Source organism: Mauremys reevesii, linkage group 2 (genome assembly GCF_016161935.1).
Source record: "Mauremys reevesii isolate NIE-2019 linkage group 2, ASM1616193v1, whole genome shotgun sequence".
NCBI classification, from domain to species: Eukaryota; Metazoa; Chordata; order Testudines; family Geoemydidae; genus Mauremys; species Mauremys reevesii.
In genome coordinates, this window is record NC_052624.1 from 240,719,797 (window position 1) to 240,745,396 (window position 25,600).

Below are 25,600 nucleotides of genomic sequence, written 5' to 3' on the forward strand. Positions count from 1 at the left end.
GGCTGTCCAACGAGGCACAGAGCTCTCTGCAGGACCTCCCCTTCAATGGAAAGGCCCTGTTTGCAGAGCAAACGAACATAAAATTACATGGTCTCAAGGACTCTCACATGACCTTAAAGACTCTTGGCCTCTATGTCCCGGCCCCAGCCAGAACCAGGTTCAAGCTTCAACAGGCTCCCAGCCAAGCCACCCACTCCCAACATGAACCTTCTTTCAGGAAATCTAGAACAAATAGGAAGTGTCCACAGCGGCAGTCTCAATTTGCCCCCCAGCCTGGCCCATCTAAGGGCAAGCAGGCGGATAAACGCCCATTTTGATGGGATGCCTGGGGACAACTTACCAGTCTGCACCAGGGATCTGCCCACCCTACCCTTCCTCAACTGTTTCTACGAATTCCTCCCGGACTGGTCACTGCTGACCTCAGACTGCTGGGTCCTCAACACCATCTTCCAGGGCTATATTCTCCAATTTTTTTCTACCCCACCTACCCACCCTCCCTCCCCATCCCTCTTCAGGGACTCCTCTCACAAGAGCCTCTTCGGGCAAGAGGTGAGGCGGCTCCTTCACCTGGGAGCGGTGGAGGGTAGTGCCTGTGGAGTTCTGATACAAAAGGTACTACTCTGCTATTTCATTATCCCAAAGGCCAAAGGGGGCCTCACGCCCATTCTCGACCAGTGAGGTCTAAACCAGTACATGGTAAAACTGAAGTTCCGCATGGTCTCTGTGGCCTGCATTATTCCCTCTCTGGATCCCAGAGACTGGTACGCCACCCTCAATCTCTGGGACGCATACTTCCACATTCACATATTCGAGGGCCACAGGCATTTCTTCCGCTTCACAGTAGGACAGGAACGCTGTCAGTTCACCATCCTCCCATTTGGCCTGTCAACGGCACCCAGTCTTCACAAAGTATATGTCTGTGGTGGTGGCCTACTTTAGACATCAGGGAGGTCCAGATCTTCCCCATCTCGATGACTGGTTGGTCAAAGGCAGCTCCAAATCACAGGTACAGGACCACATAACGCTCCTCCTGTCCATGTTCACCACGCTGGGACTGTTGGTAAACAACATCAAATCTACAACAAATAGAGTTCATTGGCGCGATTCTCGATACGACATTGGCCAGAGCTTCTGTCCCGACGGACGGGTTCGAAATGTTGAGGGATCTCATCAGGGTGATCACGAGGTTTCCTGTGACAACTGCCAGGGCGTGCCTCCAGCTCCCGGGCCACATGGCAGCATGCACGTATATGGTATTCCATCCCAGACTCAGAATGTGGCCCCTTCAGCTCTGGCTGGCCTCGACATTCTCCTGGTCCAGAGACAGATTGGACACAGTCGTCACCGTGCCAGAGTCTGTACTAGCCTCCCTCCTTTGGTGGACCACCCCAGAGAATGTGTTCTGAGAGGTCCCGTTCAGGAGCTGTTCACCAACCATAGAATTGGTATCCGATGTGTCAGACTTGGGGTGGGGAGCCCATGTGGGAGACTTCCATAGTCAAGGCCTGTGGTCTGCGCAGGAGCTAGGCCTGCACATAAACGTCAAAGAACTCGGAGTAGTCTGGTCTGCGTGGCTTTGACTACCCTGCCTGTAAGGCATGAGCAAAGAGTTCTCACGGACAACATGGCCTCGATGTTCTACATCAGCAGGCAAGGCGGAGCTTGCTCCATAATCCTCTGCCAGGAAGGCCTCCGGCTGTGGGATTACTGCATTGCCCACAATATCGACTTGGAATCCCACCACTTACCAGGCATCCTGAACTCTCGAGCGGATCGCCTGAGCTGGGACTTCTCCTCCCAGCACGAGTTGTTGCTGCACTTGGGGGTGGCTCACAGGATCTTCCAAACGTGGGGCACTCCCCAAGTAGACCTCTTCGCGACTTGGCAGAACTGCCGGTGTTCCCAGTTTTGCTCCAGAAAGGGCCTGGGCAAGGGCACGATTTCCGACGACTTCCTTCTGTCCTGGTTGGGCCAGCTGCTATATGCCTTTTCCCCAGATCTGTTGATCAGCAAGGTCCTGGAAAAAAATCAAGACCGACAAGGCTTGCGTCCTCTGATTGCCCCGACATGGCCCAGACAAAACTGGTACGGAACTCTGACGGACCTGTCCATTGTCCCGCCCCGTTGCTGCTGCCAACCCGCCCAGACCTTTTTTCTCAGGACCAAGGTCACCTCCTCCACCCCAACCTTGCAGCCCTCCACCTCACGGCGTGGTTGCTCGATGGTTAGACCAAGAGGAAAGGACCTGCTCGGAAGGTGTCCAGCGAGTCCCCCTGAAAGCAGGAGGCCCTCCATGCGTCAGGCTTACCTGGCAAAATGGTCAAGGTTCTCCTGATGGACTGCCAATCGCGGTGTCTCACCAGTGGCTGCTCTGCTCCAGCTAGTACTGGATTTCCTCCTTCATCTCAGAGCCCAGGGTCTAGCGCCCTCGTCTATCAAGGTGCATCTGGCAGCCATATTGGCCTTCCACCCACCTGTGCAAGGCCATACATTATTTTCTCATGCCATGAGAGCTCCTCTTTCCTTATGTGAGGCCCCCTGTTCTACAGTGGGACCTGAACTTGGTTCTGGTTAGGCTGACAGGGCCTCCATTTGAGCCACTTGTCACATGATCCTGGTCCTACCTTTCATGGAAGGTAGCCTTTCTTGGAGCAATCACGTCTGTTAGGAGGGTCTTCCAGCTATGGGCCCTGACCTCTGAACCCCTGTATACAGTGTTTCATAAAGATACGGTCCAGCTCCGACCACACCTTTCATTCCTCTCCAAGGTGGTCTCAGCTGATTATATGAGCCAGGACATTTTCCTTCCGGTACTCTGTCCCGAGCCTCGTGTCTAGTGAGGAGCGCCATCTTCACATGCTAGATGTGAGACGGGCCCTGGCTTTTTACCTGGAATGGACAAAACCATTCAGGAAGTCTATATAACTTAGTTTATTGCCACAGCTGAACGAATAAAGGGTCAGCCGATCTCCACTCAGCGGCTCTCCAGCTGGATCACTTTGCGTATCCATACTTGTTACGATGTGGCGGGAGTTCCCCTGCCACCAATTGTGGTGCACTCGACAAGGATGCAAGCCTCGTCGGATGCCTTTCTAGCTCATGTCCCTATTCAGGACATTTGTAGAGCTGCAACATGGTCATCGGTGCACACATTCACCTCACATTATGCAATAGTCTCCCAGACCAGGGAGGATGCCAGGTTTGGCAGGGCAGTGCTCCGTCCCGAGTATCTGTGAACTCCTACCCACCGCCAACAGGTATAGCTTTGGACTCACCTACTGTGGAATGCACATGAGCAATCACTTGAAGAAGAAAAGACAGTTACCTTTTCCATAACTGGTGTTCTTTGAGATGTGTTGCTCATGTCCATTCTGCATCCGCCCTCTTTCCCCACTGTTGGAGTTTTCCAGCAAGAAGGAATGGGGGTGGGGGAAGTGCGCAGCGCCCCTTATACCGTGCCATGGTGGTGCCACTCCAGGGGTCGCTAAGGGAGCTCCCCTATGGGTACTGCTAAGGGGAAAAACTTCCGGTACCAGTGCATGTGGCGAGCATGCACACCTACTGTGGAATGGACATGAGCAACACATCTCGAAGGTAACTGTCTTTTCCTAACAGAAAAGGTAACTGTCTTTTCCTTCTTATCACTTGTGGCTAGAGTCAGAGATCTATGTGGTTCTTCACAATCTCTCGCTATCTTGTAGTGTTTTTTCTAGTTGTATATGATTAGTTAGTATCCTTAGTATTAGTTAGATTTAGTATTAGACTTATGTAAGTATTTACCTCACCAGGGTTTAAACATTGTCCATCATGGAGGGGACAAAGATCCTCAACAAAGATCCCCCATGTGGTGGTTGCTGTGCTTGGGTGAGGCCAACGTCAAGGAGCAGTGTTCAATTTGTAGATTGTTCACACAACAGACTCAGGTGGCTAGGGACCTTTGCCTAAAGCAGTACCTGCTTGAACAGGCCATACAGCCTGCTTCAGTTCCAAGGTCCTCGTCACTTCGGAGTTAGCCTTTGGGTTCTGTCATTTCGTGCTCTGGGGCTAGTGCCTCTCCTAAGAGACAAAGGAGCCGTTCCCTGTTGAGTGCACCAAGGAAAAGGTTGCATAAGACCAGTCGAGACCACTCCAGGTCTCATGAGGACTTTTCTCGTCTCCAGAGAGAGCATGAAGTGGTACGGTGCTAGCACTGTCGCGTCAGATGGCACAGGTGTCTCTAACCATTCTCCAGTACTACTCAGGGTTCTCAGAGACCCTGCATCGTCCACTCCAGTTCAGGCCCTGGGATGTCTGTTGAGTCTGGTACCAATGATGGCTATGCCAGCACCAGCTGTTTCCACACTGGTGGCAACGGACCTCCGCTGTTTTTCCATCCCGACACCTGTTGGTCCAGGACTTTGCGAGGGCTACATCGTTTATAGTGCTGTTGGCTGGGTGGGCTGCTTAACCCTTGTGTCTGTCTGCACCACACCCCAGTATTCTCCTTCCACAGTTTGTGGAAGTGGGGTAGGTGTTGGCCTTGGCATAAGGGATTTCCTTGGAACTGAGAAACTCGATGGCACCACTGCATTCAGCCCCGCCGATGTTACCGTGGCAGCGCACTGTTCTCCACTTTGGCACTGTTAGCTACTTTGGTACCTGGGTCCGGGAACAATGGGGGGCATAGTGAGTGCCGGTGCTACCATTTCTGCCACTGGCGCCTGTCCCTCCTTCATTTTGGGCAACAGATAAATCAGATTCATTACTTGTCCCCTCAGGACTAGCTCCACCTTTATCCCTGGAAACCCGAGGCTCCTCAGTGTTGAGATTGTGATCTTCCTCCTCCCACTCTCCATCATCGGGGGCCGTTTATGGAGCACCCTGGATATCAAGATTGTCACTCACCTTGCAGTCAGGACAGGGGGCCCTGGCCTGGTGCCTACTGTTCACCAATGCTGTCCTTATGCCCAGGGGCTTCCATGGAATCTGTCACAGAGTTTGCACTCTTCATCTTGTTCTAAGGTGAGATCACCAGGCAGGTCAGTGGTGGGGACTGATGATCCACCGCAGGCTAAGGTGCCCAGTGAGTCTTCTTCCTGTGGGGCTGATGGAGTTGTCCTTTCCACTTCCAACTGTTGAGGAGCAGGATTTGGCTTTGGCACAATTAACCACCTCTTCATCATCCTCAGATGATTCAGCAGTGCCTGGTTCTTCCTCTTTCCTGAGGATTTCAAGGCCTACCAGGACCTGTTGCAACTTGTCTGTGGGCATTCAGACAGAGTTTCTGAAGGAGAATATCTATAAGTTATTGGATATCCTGCAGCTGTCAGCTCCTTGGAGAATGTCCCTTCCTATTAATGATGCACTCCTAGAGCCTTCAAAGGTTCTTTGTAGCATTTTGGTCTCAGTACTGCATACTGCGAAGCTGTGGTGGAAACTGTTTTGTCCTGATGCAGGGATTTGAAGGCTTTTACTCCCATCTGGTCCCAAATTCTGTGATTGTAATTAAGGTGAATGATAGAGACCAGCAGGGCAAATTTAAGTCCACACCTAAGAGCAAGGACTCTAAATGATGGACTTAGTGGTTAGGAAGATCTACACCTTCTCCTCCCTGAAAATGCAGATTACAAACCAGCAAGCATTGTCCAAATATAACCTTGTAAATTGGACGATGGTGTTTTAAGTTTGCTGACCAACTGCCCAACACCAGCAGAAAGGTATTTCGGACATCCATCACAGAGGGCAGCTTGGTGGCCAAGACATTGTTGCAATCTGCACAAGACATCGTGGACGCTTCGGGCAGAGTTATGGCCTCTATGGTGACCATGAAGAAGGTGCCCTGATGGCAGAATTCAGGCACTGCTCCTGATGTGCACCATACTATTGAGGATTTGCCCTTTGAAGGCTGGATGCTATTTTCGGACAATGCAGCCGAGACTCTGCATTCCTTCAAGGATTCTAGGTTGCCTTACATCCCTTGGGAGTGTATATACTGGCAGTGCAAAGGCACCACATGGTGGCCAATAGCAGCAGCAGTACTGTCAGCAATGCATCTTTGGACAGCCTTTTCCTCCCCCAAGTCAGCAGGAACCCAGAAAGGTGCGTAGGTCCCAGAATAGGAGGCATTTGGATCGGGGTTTGGCCAGTCAACATGCCTTCCCACAGGATCTCCTAAGTGCCCATTTTGACTCCTTTTTTCAGAGTAGTCGTCCAGTCGTCACTCCCTTTACCCCACTTCTGTTCAGGGACAGGTTGGCTGGCTTTTATGGGGCTCAATCACAACCAACAGCTGTGTCTTAAGCATTATTAGATCATGCTACGCTATCCCGTTCCTCTCCACTCCTCATTCTCTCCATCCCTCTTCAGGGACACCTCTCACAAGATAGTGCTTGAGCAGGTCCACTCTCTACTGGCTTTGGTGGAGGAAGTTCCTCCAGAACACTGGCATCAGGGTTTCTATTCCCAATACTTTCTGATTCCCAAATCCAAAGGAGAGGTAAGACCCATTCTTGACCTTCACAGTCTCAACAAATATATCAGGTCTGTGAGGTTCTGAATGGTCACGCTATCAACTGTCCTCCCCACATTGTCTCAGAATCACTGTTTTGCTGCCTTGGACCTTCAGAATGCCTGATTTCATGTGGCAATTTTGTTGAGCCACAAAACATTCCTCCAATTCATTGTGGCGGAGTGCCATTTTCAGTGCATGGTGCTGCCTTTTGTTCACTGACCTCTCCCTGATGGGCTGGGGAGCACATCTGGGGTTGCTGAAAGTTCAGGGTCTATGGTCGGAGCAGGAGGCCTCTCTGCATATTAACATACTGGAGCTTCAGGCCATCTGTGAGGCTTGCTGGGCCTTTCTGAACCACATCAGACGTCAGTGGTTCATGTATTTACCAACAATATCACTCTGATATATTATGTTAACAGGCCAAGGGTAACTCACTTCAGGATGCTCTGCCAAGAGGTGATCAGGTTGTGGTAGTTCTGCCTTGAGGAGAGTATCACCCTGATGGCTGATTACTTGCTCGGGGCCCAAAATTATCTCGCAGGAATTTTTCCCTGAATCATGAGTGGTCCCTGAAGATGAGTGTCTTGCAGGTCATCTTTGCAGCTTGGGGCATTCCGACGATCAACGTGTTTGCTACAATAGGAAATGCTGTCCTCCTCAGTCCAGACTCCCTGACCAACACCTTCCATCTCAGGTGGCAGTCGGTTCTTCTGTACCCTTTTCCTCCAATACTGATAATTCCAAAATTCATCCTCAAGCTGAAAATGGATTGGGACAAGCTTATTCTCATTGTCCGGGCATGGCTGAGGCAGTGTTCATTCTCTGACCTTCCCACGCTGTCAGTTCAGCCTCCTGCATCCCTTCCTTGCCATCCAGACGTCATGTAGAATCATGGTTGCACCTTGCATCTTGCATTCAGCTCCCTGCATCTCACTGGGTGGCTGCTCTGTGGTTGAATGAGGAGGAAATGTGTTATCAGTGGCCATTCAACAGGTACTACTCAAAAGTAGAAAGCCCTATACCAGAATCACCTATTCTGCAAAAAGAATTGGCCTGCAGAGTTCAGCTGATGCTGACCTCTATCCAGGACATCTTGGAGTACTTGCTGCATCTTTGGTCATCGGGCCTTGCATTTAGCTCAATGAGTGTGCTCCTAGTGGCGACTTTCAGAATTTCATCCCCCCATTCATGGAAGATCATTTTTTTTCCAGTGTCATGGTAACAAGATTCTTAAAAGGGCTTCTTTGTCTCCATTCCCTGGTCAAAGAGCCAGTTCCTCTGTGTGAGTGGAGTAGTTGTGACCTGGCTCATGGGGATGCAATTTGTCCACATCCTTTCTGTAGTGGGAGGCCCAAAACTGGACTCAGTATTCCAGATGTGGCCTCACCAGTGCCGAATAGAGGGGAATAATCACTTTCCTCCATCTGCTGGCAATGTTCCTACTAATGCAGCCAAATATGCCGTTTGCCTTCTTGGCAACAAGGGCACACTGTTGATTCATATCCAGCTTCTTGTCCACTGTAATCCCCAGGTCCTTTTCTGCAGAGCTGCCGCTTAGCCAGTCAGTCCCCTGCCTGTAGTAGTGCATGGGATTCTTCCGTCCTAAGTGCAGGACTCTGCACTTATCCTTGTGAACCTCATCAGATTTCTTTTGGCCCAATCCTCTAATTTGTCTCGGTCCCCTGTATCCTATCCCTATTCTCCAGCGTATTTACCTCTCCTCCCAGTTTAGTGTCATCTGAGAACTTGCTGAGGGTACAATCCATCCCATCATTCAGATCCTTAATGAAGATGTTGAACAAAACCAGCCCCAGGACAGACCCCTGGGCACTCCGCTTGATACTGGCTACCATCTAGACATGGAGCAGTTGTTCACTACCCATTGAACCTGACGATCTAGCCAGCTTTCTATCAGAGGGGTAGCCGTGTTCGTCTGGATCTGTAAAAAGTGGCAAAGAGTCCTGTGGCACCTTATAGACTAAGAGACATATTGGAGCATAAGTTTTCGTGGGTGAATACCCATTTCGTCAGATGCACATGGTGGAAATTTCCAGAGGTAGGTATAAATATGCAGGCAAGAATCAGTCTAGAGATAACGAGGTTAGTTGAGTCAGGGAGGATGAGGTCCTCTTCTAGCAGTTGAGGTGTGAACACCAAGGGAGGAGAAACTGCTTTTGTAGTTGGCTAGCCATTCACAGTCTTTGTTTAATCCTGAGCTGCTGGTGTCAAATTTGCAAATGAACTGAAGTTCAGCAGTTTCTCTTTGGAGTCTGGTCCTGACCCAGCATGGCTACCTTTAAATCTGCTATCTGTGTACCCAGAAGCCTCCTGCTGCAAGAGAAGCCCAAGAAAGAAACCAACAGAACTCCACTGGCCATCACTTACAGTCCTCAGCTAAAACCTCTCCAACACATCATCAGAGATCTACAACCCATCCTGGACAATGATCCCTCGCTTTCACAGGCCTTGGGAGGCAGGCCAGACAACCCGCCAACCTTAAGCATATTCTCAACAGCAACCCCACACTGCGCCATAGTAACTAACTCAGGAACCAATCCATGCAACAAACCTCGATGCCAACTCTGCCCACCTATTTACACCAGCGACACCATCACAGGACCTAACCAGATCAGCCACAACATCACCGGTTCATTCACCTGCACATCCACCAATGTAATATATGCCATCATGTGCCAGCAATGCCCCTCTGCTATGTACATCAGCCAAACTGGACAATCTCTACATAAAAGGATAAATGGACACAAGTCAGATATTAGGAATGGCAATATACAAAAACCTGTAGCAGAACAGTTCAACCTCGCTGGACACACAATAGCAGATTTAAAGGTAGCCATTCTGCAGCACAAAAACTTCAGGACCACATGCGTCTGACGAAGTGGGTATTCACCCACGAAAGCTTATGCTCCAATACGTCTGTTAGTCTGTAAGGACTCTTTGTCACTTTTAGCCAGCTTTCTATCCCCCTTATAGTCCATTCAGCCAATCCATACTTTTTTAACTTGCTGGCAAGAATACGGTGGGAGACTGTATCAACAGCTTTGTTAAAGTCAAGATATCACGTCCACCGCTTTCTCCATATTCACAGAGCCAGTTATCTTATTAGAAGGCAATCAGGTTGGTCAGGCATGACTTGCCATTGGTGAATCCATGTTGACTGTTCCTGATCATCTTCCTCTCCCCCAAGTACTTCAATATAGATTCCTTGAGGACCAGCTCCATGATTTTTCCAAGGACTGAGGTGAGGCTGACTGATCTGTAGTTTCCCAGATTCTCCTTCTTCCCATTTTTAAAGATGGGCACTATTTTGCCTTTTTCCCATCGTCCAGGACCTCCCCCAATTGTCATATGTTTTCAAAGATAATGGCCAATGGCTCTGCAATCACATCATCCAACTCCCTCAGCACCCTCAGATGCATTAGATCCAGCCTCATGGACTTGTGCATGTCCAGCTTTTCTAAATAGTCCTTAACCTGTCATTTCACCACTGAGTGCTGCTCATCTCCTCCCCATACTGTGCTGTCCAGTGCAGCAGTCTGGGAGCTGACCTTGTCTGTGAAGACTGAGGCAAAAAAAGTATTGAATACTTGAGCTTTTTCCACATCATCTGTCACTAGGTTGGCTCCCCCATTCAGTAAGAGTCCCACACTTTCCCTGACCACCTTCTTGTTGCTAACATACCTGAACACTATAGGCTTCCATTGAATTTAGTGATAGTAGTATGTGCTGAACAGCTCACAGGATTGAGCCCCCAGTGAGTGTACTCTTCAGAGCACTTAACAAACAAGAATTAATAAAGCCTTATGGTGCCCTATGAGGTAAGTAAAGGGTAGAGAAGCATTGGATTAGAATGCAGGAGTTCTTGGTTCTGTGTTCAGACCAAGCCTTTTGTCTCTTCTTCATTGTGCCGATGTCTTTCATCTAGAGTACATAATCATTAAAAGTTAGTACAGTGCATCTATAATGATATGATGGAACAGTAGTCAAATGGTTGTTTATTTTCCAGGTTATGCTCTGTGGCATGCAAGAGGTTGATTTAGCAGATTGGCAAAGGAACACCGTTTATCGTCATTATACAAGAACTAGCAAGCAGATCGTATGGTTCTGGCAGGTATGATGCTCATAAAATTTTATTTTCCTGTTCTCTTTTAGATAAAAGCCATGGAAACAGCTATATTCTTGTTCAACCCTGTTCAAAACTCTTGCCTTTTTTATTATTGTTAGAAAAGGAATAAATATTGTCAGAGACTTTCTTGGTATGCTATTCTAATGTATTAATCTCAGTTTTAGACTATTTTACGTCTGGTATGTGCATGAGAGTTTTTTTTTTTTTTTGAACCTCTAATAATTTCATCTGATTCTCTACTTTAGATAGTAGTTTTATGGCTGGGATGAAGGAACATAAGCTGTGTCCAGGCTTCCAGTTTTCAGTTCCTCCCCCTCCCAACCATCCCTCAGTATTGAAAGAGGGACTACTAGTTACTTTTATAAATTGTTTGGGGAATTATCCACATAGCTTTTTGAGGTTAATAGTTTGTTCTTATTTTCTGTATTATATGTTACTTTTTAGGTTTTATTGTTACACTGTAGTAAAAACTGAAGATCTTGTATGTTTAGGATTAGTTAACAGTAGTCTTCATTAAATGTCTGCATTTAACAGGCCAATGTATCTGACAGTTACTTCCTATGTTAAGAATAAGATAAACTGTGTTGGTTTTTTTAGATTGTGGTAATTGTTGAAAAATATTGACATTTGTAATGATGACTGCTGTAAAGTTAGGTTCAGGTTTGTGCCTGTCTTAGAATGTGAAGAAAAGAGAAATATCCTATACTCTCCAAAAATTTACCCAGAATTCACCCAGAAGATTAAAAAACAGCAGTCTCAGCCAATATATTTTCTACTGTGTTATATATCATGTTGGCTTAGTGATCTGCTTAAGAATGTTATGTTAAGCCAGCAGGAAAAGTCAGACATCCCCAATCCTTTAAGACTGATTTGAAATATTTAGAGTGATCCAAGGGCCGGTGATTCATCTGCTACAAATTTGTGAATTTACAAGAAACTAAGTATTGAAAGATTCCTAGCAAATGGTGAAATAACTGAATAGTGTTTCAACATTTACAGAGCACTGATATCTTTCAGTTGCACATGTCTCTAAGAAAGTCAAGATTAAAGTAATACCTATGCCATCTGACTCTCACAAGAAAAAAAAAGTACTTTTACTTTATCCCCCTCCTAAGTCATAAAGGCTTCTTAGCTTGGATTCTCCAGTCTGCTAAGGCCACTTTGTATCATGTAAGCCTTAAAGTGACCAGAGATGGCCTGCAGAGAATTCTCCTTCTGCCGGGGAACTTTCCATTGGGAGGAAAGGTGGTGGAAGTGCTTCCACCATCTTCTACACCAGCTGTACCCCATCTTTCCTTCTCTGGTCATAATAGGTGATAGGAAGCATGTTGGGACATTCTGTGGACCTGGGAGAGGTAGAAGGGGCATGGTGGACTGAAACTCCACTACACCTGATTCTTCATTGTTGTGACAATTCTAAGGGACCATATGCCAGTAGTGTCAGAGAAAGCTTCTCCTGTGGAGATCTAACTTGTTAGAGATTGGTGGGTAAAGATTATGTAGGTGCAAGTGCATCATTGCAACCCACCTCTTGACTGCAGTTGAGCTTCGTGCAGGCAGAGTGGAGAATTTTCACCATTATGATTTAGACTTTAACAAGTAGCCCAGTTTGGGATGGTCTATAAACTACGTTTAGTTAATATGTGGCCTTCAGCACTACACATGTTCAGTGTTTTCATAGTAGAAGCCTTCATAGCTCCAATAAGAATGGGGGAAGATGTATTGAGTTCTCCCTTGGCAAGACAGGTAAGGAATCTTCTGTCTTTGGACCCTGAGGGGAGAGACCTGTTGGCCTGGACTTTACAGGCTAGTGTTAGAAAAGGGGAGTATGGGGGCTATATTTCAGGAATGGGGGTAAAGCTGTTTAACAAGAGGAAAAAACGGTCAGTGAAAAAATAAGAAGTTGGGGTAAAAGGAGAGGCAATTCTGAAGGGGAAGTTGATGGTGGGGAGAAAAATAAAAAGCAAGATTAGAAAAGTAAAAATGTCTGGAAAAGAGGGTGAAGATGAAGTAAAAATGATTGTTATGGGGAGGGGAATCTAAAGAAATAAAAAATTGAGTTATAACACTAAGACAAGGAAGGCTAGATCAAAATACAGAAGGAAAGGAAGAAAAGTGAAATATAAGAATAGGGAATGAAGAAAAAACAAAACCAAATAGTAAGCTCCTTATTTTATTGAACGTTTGTAAGTAAAAGGTTATGATAAAAGTATTATGTAAAACACATTCCTAATTTGGAATTAATGGCCTTGTGATCATGGTCTCATGACTCAGGAGGTACACCCATTAACAATTCAAATTCTTAGTGTCTGCTTTTTACATTCTCACCCATCAGAGAAGGGGCTCTGGGATCATTTGCTAGACTCAGAAGCTCCCAGGCTTTGCTCAGAATGGTAACTCATGCAAAGGAACCCAGGAGATGAAGACTGTGCCTTAGCTGCAAAGAAGGCATAATGCCCTCTGCAGCAGGATCATCTTCACTGTTGGGAGAGCAGGCAACCATCAAATTTGCAGTCCTCACTGTGTCACCAGGGAGGATGATCAGCTGATGTAGGAAGCAGTGCTGAGGGTGGAGTCCAACCTCCCAAGTCACATGCACGTAAAGGATGCAGGGGAACCCTTTTTTGGACTCTAGCTGGACTCTTGTGAGAGAGGCTGCTCACCTGAGCATGTGAAGAGGAATACCATTGGCTTCTTGCCACACTGTCCACAACTCCCATTAGCATTACACACTCTTCCTATCTTTGAATGATTATTTTTGAAAACTCATGGAAGAGGAGAGAGATTCCGGACTGGAAGAGGGAAAATATAGTGCCAACCTATAAAAAAGGGGAGTAAGGACAACTCAAGGAATTACAAACCAGTCAGCTTAACTTCAGTACCCCGAAAGCAAATGGAGCATATAATCAAGCAATCGGTTTGCAAACACCTAGAAGATAATAAAGTAATAATTACCATCAACATCAATTTGTCAGGAACAAATACTGTCAAACCAACCTAATAGCTTTCTTTGACATGGTAACAAACCTTGTGGATGTGGGGAAGCAGTAGATGTGGTATATCTTGACTTTAATAAGGCTTTTGGTACTATCTCGCATGACCTTCTCATAAACAAACTAGGGAAATATAGCCTAGAAGGAGCTAGGTGGGTGCCTAACTGGTTGGAAAATAATTCCCAGAGAGTAGTTATTAGTGGTTCACAGTTAAGCTGGAAGGTTATATTGATTGGGGTCCTGCAGGGATCAGTCCTGGGTCTGGTTCTGTTCAATATCTTTGTAAAGTGCTTTTTGAGATAGGGTTAAAATTCAAAATGATCTGGACAAACTGGAGAAATGGTCTGAAGTAAATAGGATGAAATTCAATAAGGACAAATGCAAAATACTCCACTTAGGAAAGAACAATCATTTACACACACACAAAATGGGAAATGACTGTGTAGGACAGAGTATTGCGGAAAGGGTTATAGTGGATCGCAAGTTAAATGAGTCAACAGTGTAACTCTATTGCAAAAAAAAGTGAATATCATTCTAGGATGCATCAGCAAGAGTGTTGTAAGCAAGACACAAGAAATAATTCTTCCACTCTCCTGGACTTTGATAAGAGTACCTGGAGTACTGTGTCCAGTTTTGGGCACCAAATTTCAGGAAAGATGTGGACAAATTGGAGAAAGTCCAGAGCGGAGGAACAAAAATGATTAAAGATCTAGAAAACATTTGTTCAGTCTGGAGAAGAGAAGACTGAGGGAGGACATAAGCTTTCAAGTATGTAAAAGGTTATTACAGGGAGGAGGGTGAAAAAATCTTCTCCTTAACCTCTAAGGATAGGACAAGAAGCAATGGGCTTAAATTGAAGCAAGGGAGGTTTAGGTCAGACATTAAGATAAATTTCCCAATTGTTTGGGTAGTTAAGCGCTGGAACAAATTGTCTAGGGAGGTTGTGTAAAAACAGGTTAGACAAACACTTATCAGGCAAGGTCTAGTTATTAGTCCAGTGCTGAGTGCAGGGGACTGGACTACTGAGATCCCTTCCAGTCCTACACTCCTATGATTATTTTTCACTGCTGGTCGTCTCCAACATATGCATTCTCTTTATGATCTCAACACAGATTTTGGGCAGTTCATCAAACCACTAGGGAGCTGATCTAGAAGAGCCCTCATCCCCAAGCTCTTTTAAGAATCATAGAATATCAGGGTTGGAAGGGACCTCAAGAGGTCATCTAGTCCAGCCCCCTGCTCAAAGCAGGACAAACCCCCCACTATTTTTTTTTTTTTTGGATCCCTCAAGGATTGAGCTTACAACCTTGGGTTTAGTAGGCCAGTGCTCAAACCATTGAGCTGTCCCTCCTCCCAGTCTTAGAACTTTTAAACTCTGAGAAAGAGTGGAACCTTGAAGGAAGAGTGAGGCTTCTCAGCAATGTTAAGGTGGAGAATGCCTTTCTGAGAGTGGGCTCCTCTTTCTGCTCCAGATTAGGCAGTTTTGTATTAAGCACTCTAGCACCCTTCAATACCAGACTCTTCTGACAACAAAAAGAAAGTCTCCAAAGACATGGCTCTTCAAAGCCAAGGAAGAACAAGGCATTATTCCTGTCCATCAGGACATTAATGAAATTTGTTGACAGAAATATTGGGATCAGACAGACACCAAAATCACCCTTCCTTAAGTCATGCATAAGACTATAAATATAAACTTATAAAGGAACACCATGAATCTTGGAGTCTTGCTTCATATTGCCCCGCTATACTTTTGCCTAGCAGCTGTGGGACAGCAGTATCCTTTTGGATCCAAGCAGAAGAAAGCTATAGAAATAATTTAAGAAAATAAATTATTGTTACTAATTAACTAAATTAATAAATGATTCTCTTTAAAAAGGTAGTATGGGGAAATAAAGTGTTAGATGTACCGCCCACAGCCTTGCCCACTGCACTAGCGTGACCAGGGACAGCTGCCAGTAAGCCTGGTGCTTGCCCTAATGGGCGGGGCTGGAGGTGGGGTTAGGGGCGGTACAGCCACACTGGAGGAACTGCTGGCATGGGGTGCTGGCTCCTTGGGGTTGCTTTCGCCACTGCAGTTCCTGGTAGAGCCTGCAGCTCCGCATATACCAATTTATTTCCACGGATATAAATTTTCTATCCGTGCAGAGCTCTATTGAGCACCACTGTGCACTTATCAGAGATTTTCACTGAGCTGTCAATTAACTATGACTTTTTTCTGACTAGTTAGTTAATTTAGAATCCAGCAACATATACACGTAGTTCGAATATGCATTATTTTGCATTTATCATGATAGAGTTTCATATGCTGTCATGCTGCAAAGTCTACCTACCTTTGTCTCTCTAGAATTCTTCTCATCTATAATTGGTCTTCAGTGACCTATATAATTTTATTTAATCTGCAAATATTGCCACTTCACTGTTCAAGTCAATAAAGATGTAATAGATGTTCTCCATCTGCAATAGCTGTTCATGACAAAGTTCAAAATGTGCAATTTGATGAGATATTTAGCATGAGATATATGCTCGATCTCTCATGCAAGGTAGCCATTTCTGGTAGAGATAACCTCAGCCAGGAGGGTGTCTGAGCTCAAGACCCTGACTTCAGAGCCCCCTTACACTGTGTTCCATATGGGCAAGGTCTAGCTTAGGCCTCACCCGGCTTTCCTCCTGAAACTTGTTTCCCAGTTTCACATCAACCAGCACTTGAAGAAGGAAAAACGGTTACTCACCTTCTCGTAACTGTTGTTCTTCTAAATATGTTGTTCACGTCCAGTCCAATACCCACCGTCCTACCTCTCTGTTGGAGTAGCCGGCAAAGAGGAACTGAGGGGGTGGTTGGTTGGTAGAGCTCTATATTGAGCGCCATGAAGGCATGACTCGAGGAGGCGCCCAGTCCAACCCAACAGATGCTGCTAGGAGAAAAGTTTTCTGGCTGTCGTGCACACATGCATGCACTTGATTGGAATGGACATGAACAACACATCTCAAAGAACAACTGTTACGAGAAGTTGAGTAACCGTTTTTTCAGCAGGTCAAAGACAGTGTAGATATCCCTTTCAGCCCAATTCCCTGTGTATCACATGCCTTCAGAACCACCTAAATTGACATGTAGATTCCAGAAGAGAGAACCATCCACTACCAAAATGACCACTACTCAGCTTTCCTCGTCAAGTGGGCATCCATTTTTATTTTTGGTTGAGGGTCAGGAACTCTGCCGCTATCATGACCTAAAGCTGTATTATTTTGCTCACTCTCTCCCACCGTTTGGGGATCATCTCTCCCATTTCCGATCCTCATGTGAACAGATTTCTTCAGACAGATGGGATTTGGAAGTCTTAACATGGGGCTATTCTATCCACATCACCTCCATTCCCCTGTCCCTTTTCAGGGTCCCATCTCACAAACATTGTCAGTCTGAGACAGGAAGTCCTATCCCTTCTTCACATAGGAGCCATAAAACAAGTACCTGCCCAGCACCAAGGGAAGGGGTTCTATTCCAAATACTTTCTGGTTCCCAAAAAAGAAGGGCAGATAGAGACCCATTTTAGGTCTCAGGCCATTAAACATATTCATAAAAACACAAAAGTTCAGGATAGTGACAATTGCAGATATAATACCATCTCTAAATCTTGGGGACATGTTTGCGTTGACCTTCAGGATGCCTATTTTCATATCACAATCTATCCATTTCACAAGAGGTTTCTGCACTTTGCGGTCAGCCAGGAACATTTTCAATATCAAATGCTCCCCTTTTGGACTCTCTACTGCCCCCAGAGTCTTTATGAAAGTTCTGGCAGTGGTAGCTACTCAACTACAATGGTTAGGTATAATCTTCTTCCCCTATCTCAATAATTGGTCCTCAAGGTTTGCTCACACAGCTAAGTTCTTTCCGCAGTGAAGAAAGCTATGACCCTATTTGACAAGTTAGAACTTCAACAAAGAGAAGCTCTCTTTGACACCATTTCAGCAAATAAAGTTTATAGGAACCACCTTAGATGCCACATCATCCACAGCTTTCCTTCTGCTACACAGATTTATGACACTAGTGAATCTGAACTCACAGGTCCAAATGAGCCCACAAATAGCCAGAACTGTTTTACAGCTCCTAAGTCATGTGGCAGCCTGCACTTTTGACACGCTTCATTCCAGTATGCACTTACATTGCATCCAGGGATGGTTGAGAACTGTTTACACTCCCCAACAAACAGAACAAATTAGTGTTGATCTGTTGCCAGATTCTAGAGTTGTTTAATAGGTGGAAAGATCCAAGCAAGGTCTGTGTTTAATTCCTCTTCATTCCACATCCCCTCATTGCCACCATCGTATCCGATGCATCTCTTGTATGGTGGGGAACTTGTCTTTGGCTATATGTACACTTACGGCAACGTGTAGAGTACAGACGCTGCATGACCAGCTAGCACAGGTATAAATAGCAGTGTAGATGGTGAAGCACTGCCTAGACAAAGTACAGACACACCAGAATCTTAAGGTATATACCATGCACAGCTCTCTACATGGCCAAGCAGTGTCTGCCACATTACACTATTGTTTTTAGCAGCATACTGTCCCACTGCCTGAGTCTTTCCCTGCCACAGTGAAAGACTCTGGCAGCGGGGAAAGGCCTTGGAAGGAAGGAGGCAGTAAGGAAAGCCTCTGGCAATGGGAAGGAAGGAGGGAAAGTTTCCTTTCATTGCCACATGTAGATACACACTGCTTTTCAGTGCTCCATGTAGCTACATGTACCCTACATTCTGTCACAAGTGGAGACAAGGCTTTTGAATGCATACCATATGAGGCAAATGGACTGCCAAGAGTCCATTCTCCATATCAACCTCCTGGAACTCAGGCCAGTCAGAGTTGCCTGCAGCTGTTTCCTTCCTATGGTCAAGAGTCAATCTGTCAAATCATGACAGAGTCAACATGTACAATATGTATCCATCAAGGAGAACCAAGAGCCACCCTTTGGGAAGAAGCAATATAACTATGGAATTGGTGCATAGCTCATCAGATTTTCATTTTGCCTCATGTTTAACAAGTCTGTAGAACACCATAGCCAATAGTTCGAGCAGATACTTCTGCCAGGACCACAAGTAGAAAATCAACAACCTGATTCTCAAGTATACATTCCTCACATTAGGTTTTCCAGAAATAGATCTGTTTGCTACCACCATCAACGGAAAAAGTTGAAAGTTCTGCTCAGGAGGATGTCTAGGCCATCAGTCCCAGGCAGATTCTTTCCTCATGTCTAAGGCTGCGATTTTTTCAGGGAGGTCACAGAAGTCATCTGACTTTCTGGGACTTCTTTGCCTGCAGGCACTGCCCCTACATCTCCCATTGGCTGCAGTTCCCAGTGGGAGCTGTGGAGCCAGTGCTCAGGACAGAGGCAGTGTGCAGAGCTGCCTGGCTGCGCCTCTGCCTAGGAGCTGAGGGAGGGGAACGTTGCTGCTTCCAGGGAGACGTAGAGCCAAGTAAGGAGCCTGCCAGTCTTGCCCTCCCCTCCTGAGCACCCGCAACATCCCCGGGCTGCTCCCTTCCTAGAATCATAGAATATTAGGGTTGGAAGGGACCTCAGGAGGTCATCTAGTCCAACCCCCTGCGCAAAGCAGGACCAATCCCCAGTTTTTTACCCCAGTTCCCCAAATGGCCCCCTCAAGGATTGAACTCACTAACCCTGGGTTTAGCAGGCCAATGCTCAAACCGCTGAGCTATCCCTCCCCCCAAGATTTAGTCAGGGGTATATAATACAAATTATGGACAGGTCTCAGGCCATGAATTTTTGTTTACTGTCCAGGACTTCTACTAAAAATACTCGTGACTGAAACATAGCCTTACTCATGTCCTCTACTCCTATCTTCTGACACTGCTGTGTCTCAGAGTCCTAAACAAAATCCAGCAGAATAGAGCCATGGTCATCCTAATTGCACTGACTTGGGCCAATGCAAATTTGGTTTCCCTTGCTGATTTTCCTGCCATCTTTCCTGCAGCTGCCAACTATTCCTGATCCACTAACTCAAAATTCAGGATACATTCTTCATCTGAGCTTCACACTGCAGATCAAGCCTTGTTTTCTAGATGCCTCTCTGCGGTAGAGGTCTCCTGTGTGAGAGGCTCACAAGAGGTTTTGCTGAATAGTAGAAAAGCATCAATTACAAAAATCTACCCATAGAAATGGAAGAGATTCCACCATTGGTATATCCAACAGCACTGTCCTGTCAATTCTTCCCTTTTGGATGTTTTAGATTCTCTGTTGGGTTTAAAGAATGCCGGTCTCTCTCTGAGTTCCATAGGTGTTCATTTCGCAGCTATCACAGATTTCCATTCCCCTGCTGAAGGGTTTAAGTATTTGCTCACCCCACCACTTCCAGATTCATCAAAGGATTAGCTAACTTTTTCCATGTCAGAAAACCCACTCCTGTGTGGGACTTTATTCTTCTTCGGGTGTTTGCTCATATCGATTCCAATTAGGTGTGTGTGCGCCACGTGCACGTTCGTCGGAAGATTTTTACCCTAGCAACACTCAGTGGGTTGGCTGGGTCGCCCCCTGGAGTGGCGCCGTTATGGCGCCGGATATATACCCCTGCCGACCCAACAGCCCCTCAGTTCCTTCTTACCGCCCGTGACGGTCGTTGGAACTGTGGAGCGCGGCTTTGCTGATCTCCACGTCCCTAGCTTACTCGTAGTTCTTTGCTGCTAATTGTGTTTATAGTTCGAATTCTTATAGTTATAGTTAGTATTAGTTGTTGTGTATATAGTTTAAGGGGGGATCGGGGATTAGCCCCTTTCCTCCACCCTGGTGCGGGCTCATGCTCAAGTCAAACTGTGCTCGGCGTGCCAAAAGCCGATGCCAATAGGGGACCCCCATAACTCCTGCCTCAAGTGCCTAGGGGAATCCCACCTTCCCGATAAGTGCCGCATTTAAACCAAGGACGAAGAAGGAGCGGGACTTTCGATTGAAACAGCTCCTCATGGAGTCGGCACTTAGTCCTGCACTGTCGGTACCGAGCGCTCAACAGGCTGCATCTGTAAGGAGCGCCCCTTCGGTCCCGGACCGCTCCGGTACTGAGAAGGAGCCCCGGCACCGACCCTTACCGGCACCGACATCTGCTCGGCGCCGCTCCCTGTCCCCAGGACCCAGGAAGCAACATACAGGTCCAGCTGCTTCAGCTCAACAGAAGAAGCACTCATCAAAGACAGATTGCCTGGCACCGTCATCTGCCGCGGCACCACCGACTGTGGCACCGCCAAGCGCGGCACCGTTGATTCCGGTCCCACAAGGGCCGTTGAGTCCGGTGCCTGGCAGCTCCCCAGCTCATGCTGTGGTTGAGCTTGCTCTCCCTTCTACACTGGAGACCTTCTCCACGGCAAGGGAGCTCATAGCTATGATAGAGTCTGCACGGCCTCAACCCCCGGCACCGCCGGTGCGGGTCATCCAATCCATCGGGAAACCAACCCTGGTAAGGCCACCCTCCATCGGACCAACAGAGAGATGTTGTTCAAGATCACGGTCTCACTGACGCTCTCGATCACACCAATCACGCTCCTGGCGCCGCTCGCAGTTCCGGTACCGGTCGCACTCGCGGCAGCATTCGGCCTCTCGGTTGCCGGCCAGATACTCCCAGTACCGATCCGACTCACGGCACCGCTCTCGGCACTGTACATCTCACAGTCGCTCCAGACGAAAGGACTCGAGATCCCAGTCGACCTCCCGGCACCGCTACGGGCGCAGGTCCCGGTCTCGCTCGCGGTACCGTTATAGCTCCCGGTACCACTCTCCGGTACCGTCACATCGGTGTCATCACAGGCTGGTAGTGCTTCCTATCCACAGGAGCGTGACTCGGATGTCCCCAGCCATATATTTCCCAAGAGCCAGAGCCACAAGCAAGGACCCCATCACTGGTCCTTCTGGACACCATGGACATACCACCAAGCACAAGGTGCTCCTTCAGTGGTTCCACAATTGGCCCCGTCAGAACACCGGGCGCCAGAGGCGACAGTAAGCCACCCCCACCCCCCCATGGGCATGGATGAGGCTCCGATACCACCTGCAGATACCCAGGTCCCACCTGATGCAAATGACGCTTCTCAAGAACAGGAGCCCCCACAGGACCCTCTGGTCCCTGGCCTCTCCTCTTCCTCCTCGCCAGACGAGGCGGTGGCGGGAACATCCTCCTCAGGCCCTCTGCCAATTGATCTAAGGGCCCATCAAGACCTCTTGAGATGAGTGGCTCAGAATATGAACTTACACGTGAAGGAGGTCCCTGAAATAGAGGACCCTGTAGTGGACATCCTTTTGGCTGACGCACCTACTAAACGGATAAACAGGCTCTCCTGTTTATCCGCACCATACAGGCAAATGTGGACACCATTTGGCAACCCCCAGCCTCAATTCCCCCCCACAGCCAGGGGAGTAGAGAGAAAACACATGGTCCCCTCAAAGGGGTATGAATATCTCTACAGTCACCCACCTCCTTGCTCTCTAGTAGTGCAATCGGTGAACGAAAGGGAGCGTCATGGCCTGCAAGCCCCTGCTCCTAAGTCAATGGAGGCTAGGTGCATGGACCTCCTAGGCCACAAAATATACTCGGCCAGGGGCCTTCAACTTAGGGTGGCAAACCAACAAGCCCTCCTAAGTAGGTATAACTTTAACATGTGGACGTCCTTGGGGAAGTTTACGGAGCTTCTTCCCCAGGAGTACCGTCAAGAATTTACAGCCTTACTTAAGGAGGGTAAAAAGGTGGCAAGAACCTCCCTCCAAGCCTCTCTGGATGCAGCGGACTCTGCAGCCAGAACTCTAGCGTCAGGAGTGACAATGAGGCGTATCTCCTGGCTCCAGGTATCAGGCCTTCCTCCTGAATTACAACAAACTATTCAGGACTTGCCCTTCGAAGGCCAGGGCCTTTTCTCAGACAAGACTGACCCCAGATTGCAAAGTCTGAAGGACAATCGCGTCACAATGAGCTTGCTGGGTATGCACACGCCAGTGAGCCAACGCAGGACCTTCCAGCCCCAGCCACACCGCCCTTACGCCCCGCCTAGGCTGTGTCAGGACTTTAGCAGAAGGCGTGGTAGAGGGAATCGTCGGAGGCAGTCTGGCCCTCAAGGGGGTCAAAATCAGGCCCCTCCCCCCCAAACCACCAGCGGGGCCCAAGCAGAACTTTTGATGAGACGCCCAAGGACGGCCCACCAGTTATTTTCCTGGATCCTTTTCCTCCATTTTTCAACCGGCTCTCCCATTTCCTCCCTTCCTGGTCCCAGCTAACTTCTGATCGCTGGGTCCTGCGCATGGTGGAATTGGGATACCACCTCCAGTTTGTTTCAACCCCACCTTCCCACTCTCCCTCCCCGTCCCTCTTCAGGGACCCTTCTCACAAGCAATTCCTCTTACAAGAGGTCCAGTCGCTCCTAGCCATGGGAGCTGTAGAGGAGGCACCAAAAGACATGAGGGGCAAGGGGTTTTATTCCCGCTACTTCCTAATCCCCAAGGCAAAGGGAGGTCTATGACCGATCCTAGACCTGCGAGAACTCAACAAATTCATGATAAAGTTAAAGTTCCGCATGGTAACCCTGGGGACCATTATCCCGTCCCTGGATCCAGGAGACTGGTATGCCCACCCTCGATATGAAGGATGCATATTTCCACATCGCAATTTACCCACCACACAGACGGTACCTCCGTTTTGTGGTCAACCATCAACACTTTCAGTTCACTATACTTCCGTTTGGCCTTTCTGTGGCCCCACGAGTGTTCACGAAATGCATGCCTCCCTCCGACGTCGTCGGGTACACGTCTACCCATACCTCGACGATTGGCTCATTGGAGGGACCTCCCAGTTACAAGTGTCACGTCACCTGTGCATCGTCCAAGACCTCTTCAGGAGCCTAGGCCTGATGATCAACACAGAGAACTCTACTCTGACACCCTCGCAGAGAATAGACTTCATCGGAGCGGTTCTGGACTCCAATCTGGCCAGAGCTTGCCTCCCGCAGTCGCGTTTTCAAGCAATGGCTACGATTATTCAAGGACTTCAAACCTTCCCGACAACATCGGTGCGCAACTACCTCAGCCTAGTAGGTCACGTGGCCTCCTGCACCTTCGTGACCAAACACGCCAGGCTACTCTTCTGTCCCTTTCAAACCTGGCTTGCTTCAGTATACCGGCCACGCAGGGACAGCCTGGACTCGGTGCTCACTATTCCCCAGAAGGTTCTGGGCTCCCTAACCTGGTGGCTAACCCCCACTCTAGTCTGTGCAGGGATGCCATTCCACCCACTGCAACCCTCGATGGCCCTAACCATGGACGCGTCATCTCTGGGTTGGGGTGCTCGCCTCGAGGGCCTCCGCACTCAAGGCCTCTGGTCAACTCAAGAGCTAGCCTTACACATCAATGTGCGGGAGCTGAGGGCGGTCCGTCTAGCATGCGAGGTGTTTCAAGAGCATCTCCAAGGCCGTTGTGTATCAGTGTTCGCGGACAACACAACGGCCATGTTTTACATAAACAAGCAGGATGGAGCACACTCCTCCCTCCTTTGTCAAGAAGCCTTCCACCTCTGGGACTTCTGCATAGCCCACTTGATCGATTTGGTAGAGTCCTTTCTCCCAGGAGTCCAGAACACTCTGGCGGATCGCCTCAGCAGATCCTTCCTGTCTCACAAGTGGTCGATTTGTCCGGATGTCATCCATTCTGTTTTCTGGAAGTGGGGGTTTCCCCACATAGACCTCTTTGCCTCCCGAGAGAACAGGAAATGCCAGGTGTTCTGCTCCTTCCAGGGATGCTCCCCTGGCTCCCTATCAGACACTTTCCTCATCCCGTGGAAGAAGCACCTACTCTACGCCTTTCCACCGTTCCCGCTGCTCCACAGAGTCCTACTCAAGCTTCGCAGGGACAGCGCCCACCTGATCCTGATTGCTCCAGCGTGGCCGAGGCAGCACTGGTACACCATGTTGTTCAACCTCTTAGTGGCGGACCCGATCCCCCTGCCACTCTGGCTGGATCTCATAACACAGGACTTCGGCAGACTTCACCATCCGGACCTGCAGTCTCTTTACCTCACAGCATGGTTGTTGCGTGGTTGAGCCAGTCTGAGTTGCGTTGCTCTGCCTCGGTCCAACAGATGCTCTTGGGCAATAGGAAGCCTTCCACTAGGATGACATATCTGGCCAAGTGGAAGCGTTTCTTCTGCTGGTGCGCTCAACGTAACTCAGTCCCCAGGCAGGTGTCAGTTCCTACTATCCTGGACTACCTCTGGTCCCTGAAAGAACAAAGCCTAGCGGTCTCTTCCATAAAGGTGCATCTGGCAGCCATCTCCGCCTTCCACCCAGGGGAAAATGGCTGATCAGTCTTCTCTCACCCCATAGTTTCAAGGTTCCTCAAGGGATTGGAACGTTTGTACCCACAAGTTAGACGCCCGACCTCTACCTGGGACCTCAACCTGGTGCTAGCCAAGCTTATGGGTGCTCCTTTCGAACCACTAGCCACCTGCTCGCTGCTGTACCTTTCCTGGAAGACAGCCTTCCTCGTCGCTATTACTTCGGCAAAGCGAGTATCTGAGCTTCGGGCCCTGACAGCAGACCCCCCCCCCCGTATACGGTGTTCCATAAGGACAAGGTACAGCTGCAACCACACCCCTCCTTCCTCCCTACGGTGGTGTCCGCCTTTCATGTCAATCAAGACATCTTCCTTCCAGTCTTTTTCCCGAAGCCACACCCATCGCGTCGGGAACAACAGCTGCACACCCTAGACGTTCGCAGGGCTCTCGCCTTTTATATCGAGAGAACAAAACCCTTCCGAAGGTCGCCTCAGCTCTTTGTAGCTGTGGCAGACCAGATGAAAGGCCTACTGGTCTCATCCCAGCGAATTTCATCTTGGGTAGCATCCTGCATCCGCACATGCTATGATTTGGCTCACGTTCCGGCTAGCCACCTCACCGCCCATTCTACTCGGGCTCAAGCTTCATCTGCCGCCTTCTTGGCCCA

At 48.2% G+C, this 25,600-nt stretch overlaps 1 protein-coding gene across 5 annotated transcripts in view; it reads left to right on the forward strand.

The window, feature by feature from the left end:
- Positions 1 to 25,600, forward strand: part of WWP1 (WW domain containing E3 ubiquitin protein ligase 1) — a 156,940-nt gene that overhangs the window by 125,340 nt on the left and 6,000 nt on the right. For all 5 annotated transcript variants that reach the window (XM_039521644.1, XM_039521645.1, XM_039521642.1 and 2 more), the window contains one exon: positions 10,515 to 10,619. In XM_039521644.1, coding sequence (XP_039377578.1) covers positions 10,515 to 10,619 — 105 coding nt within the window. The remainder of the gene's footprint in view (positions 1 to 10,514; positions 10,620 to 25,600) is intronic.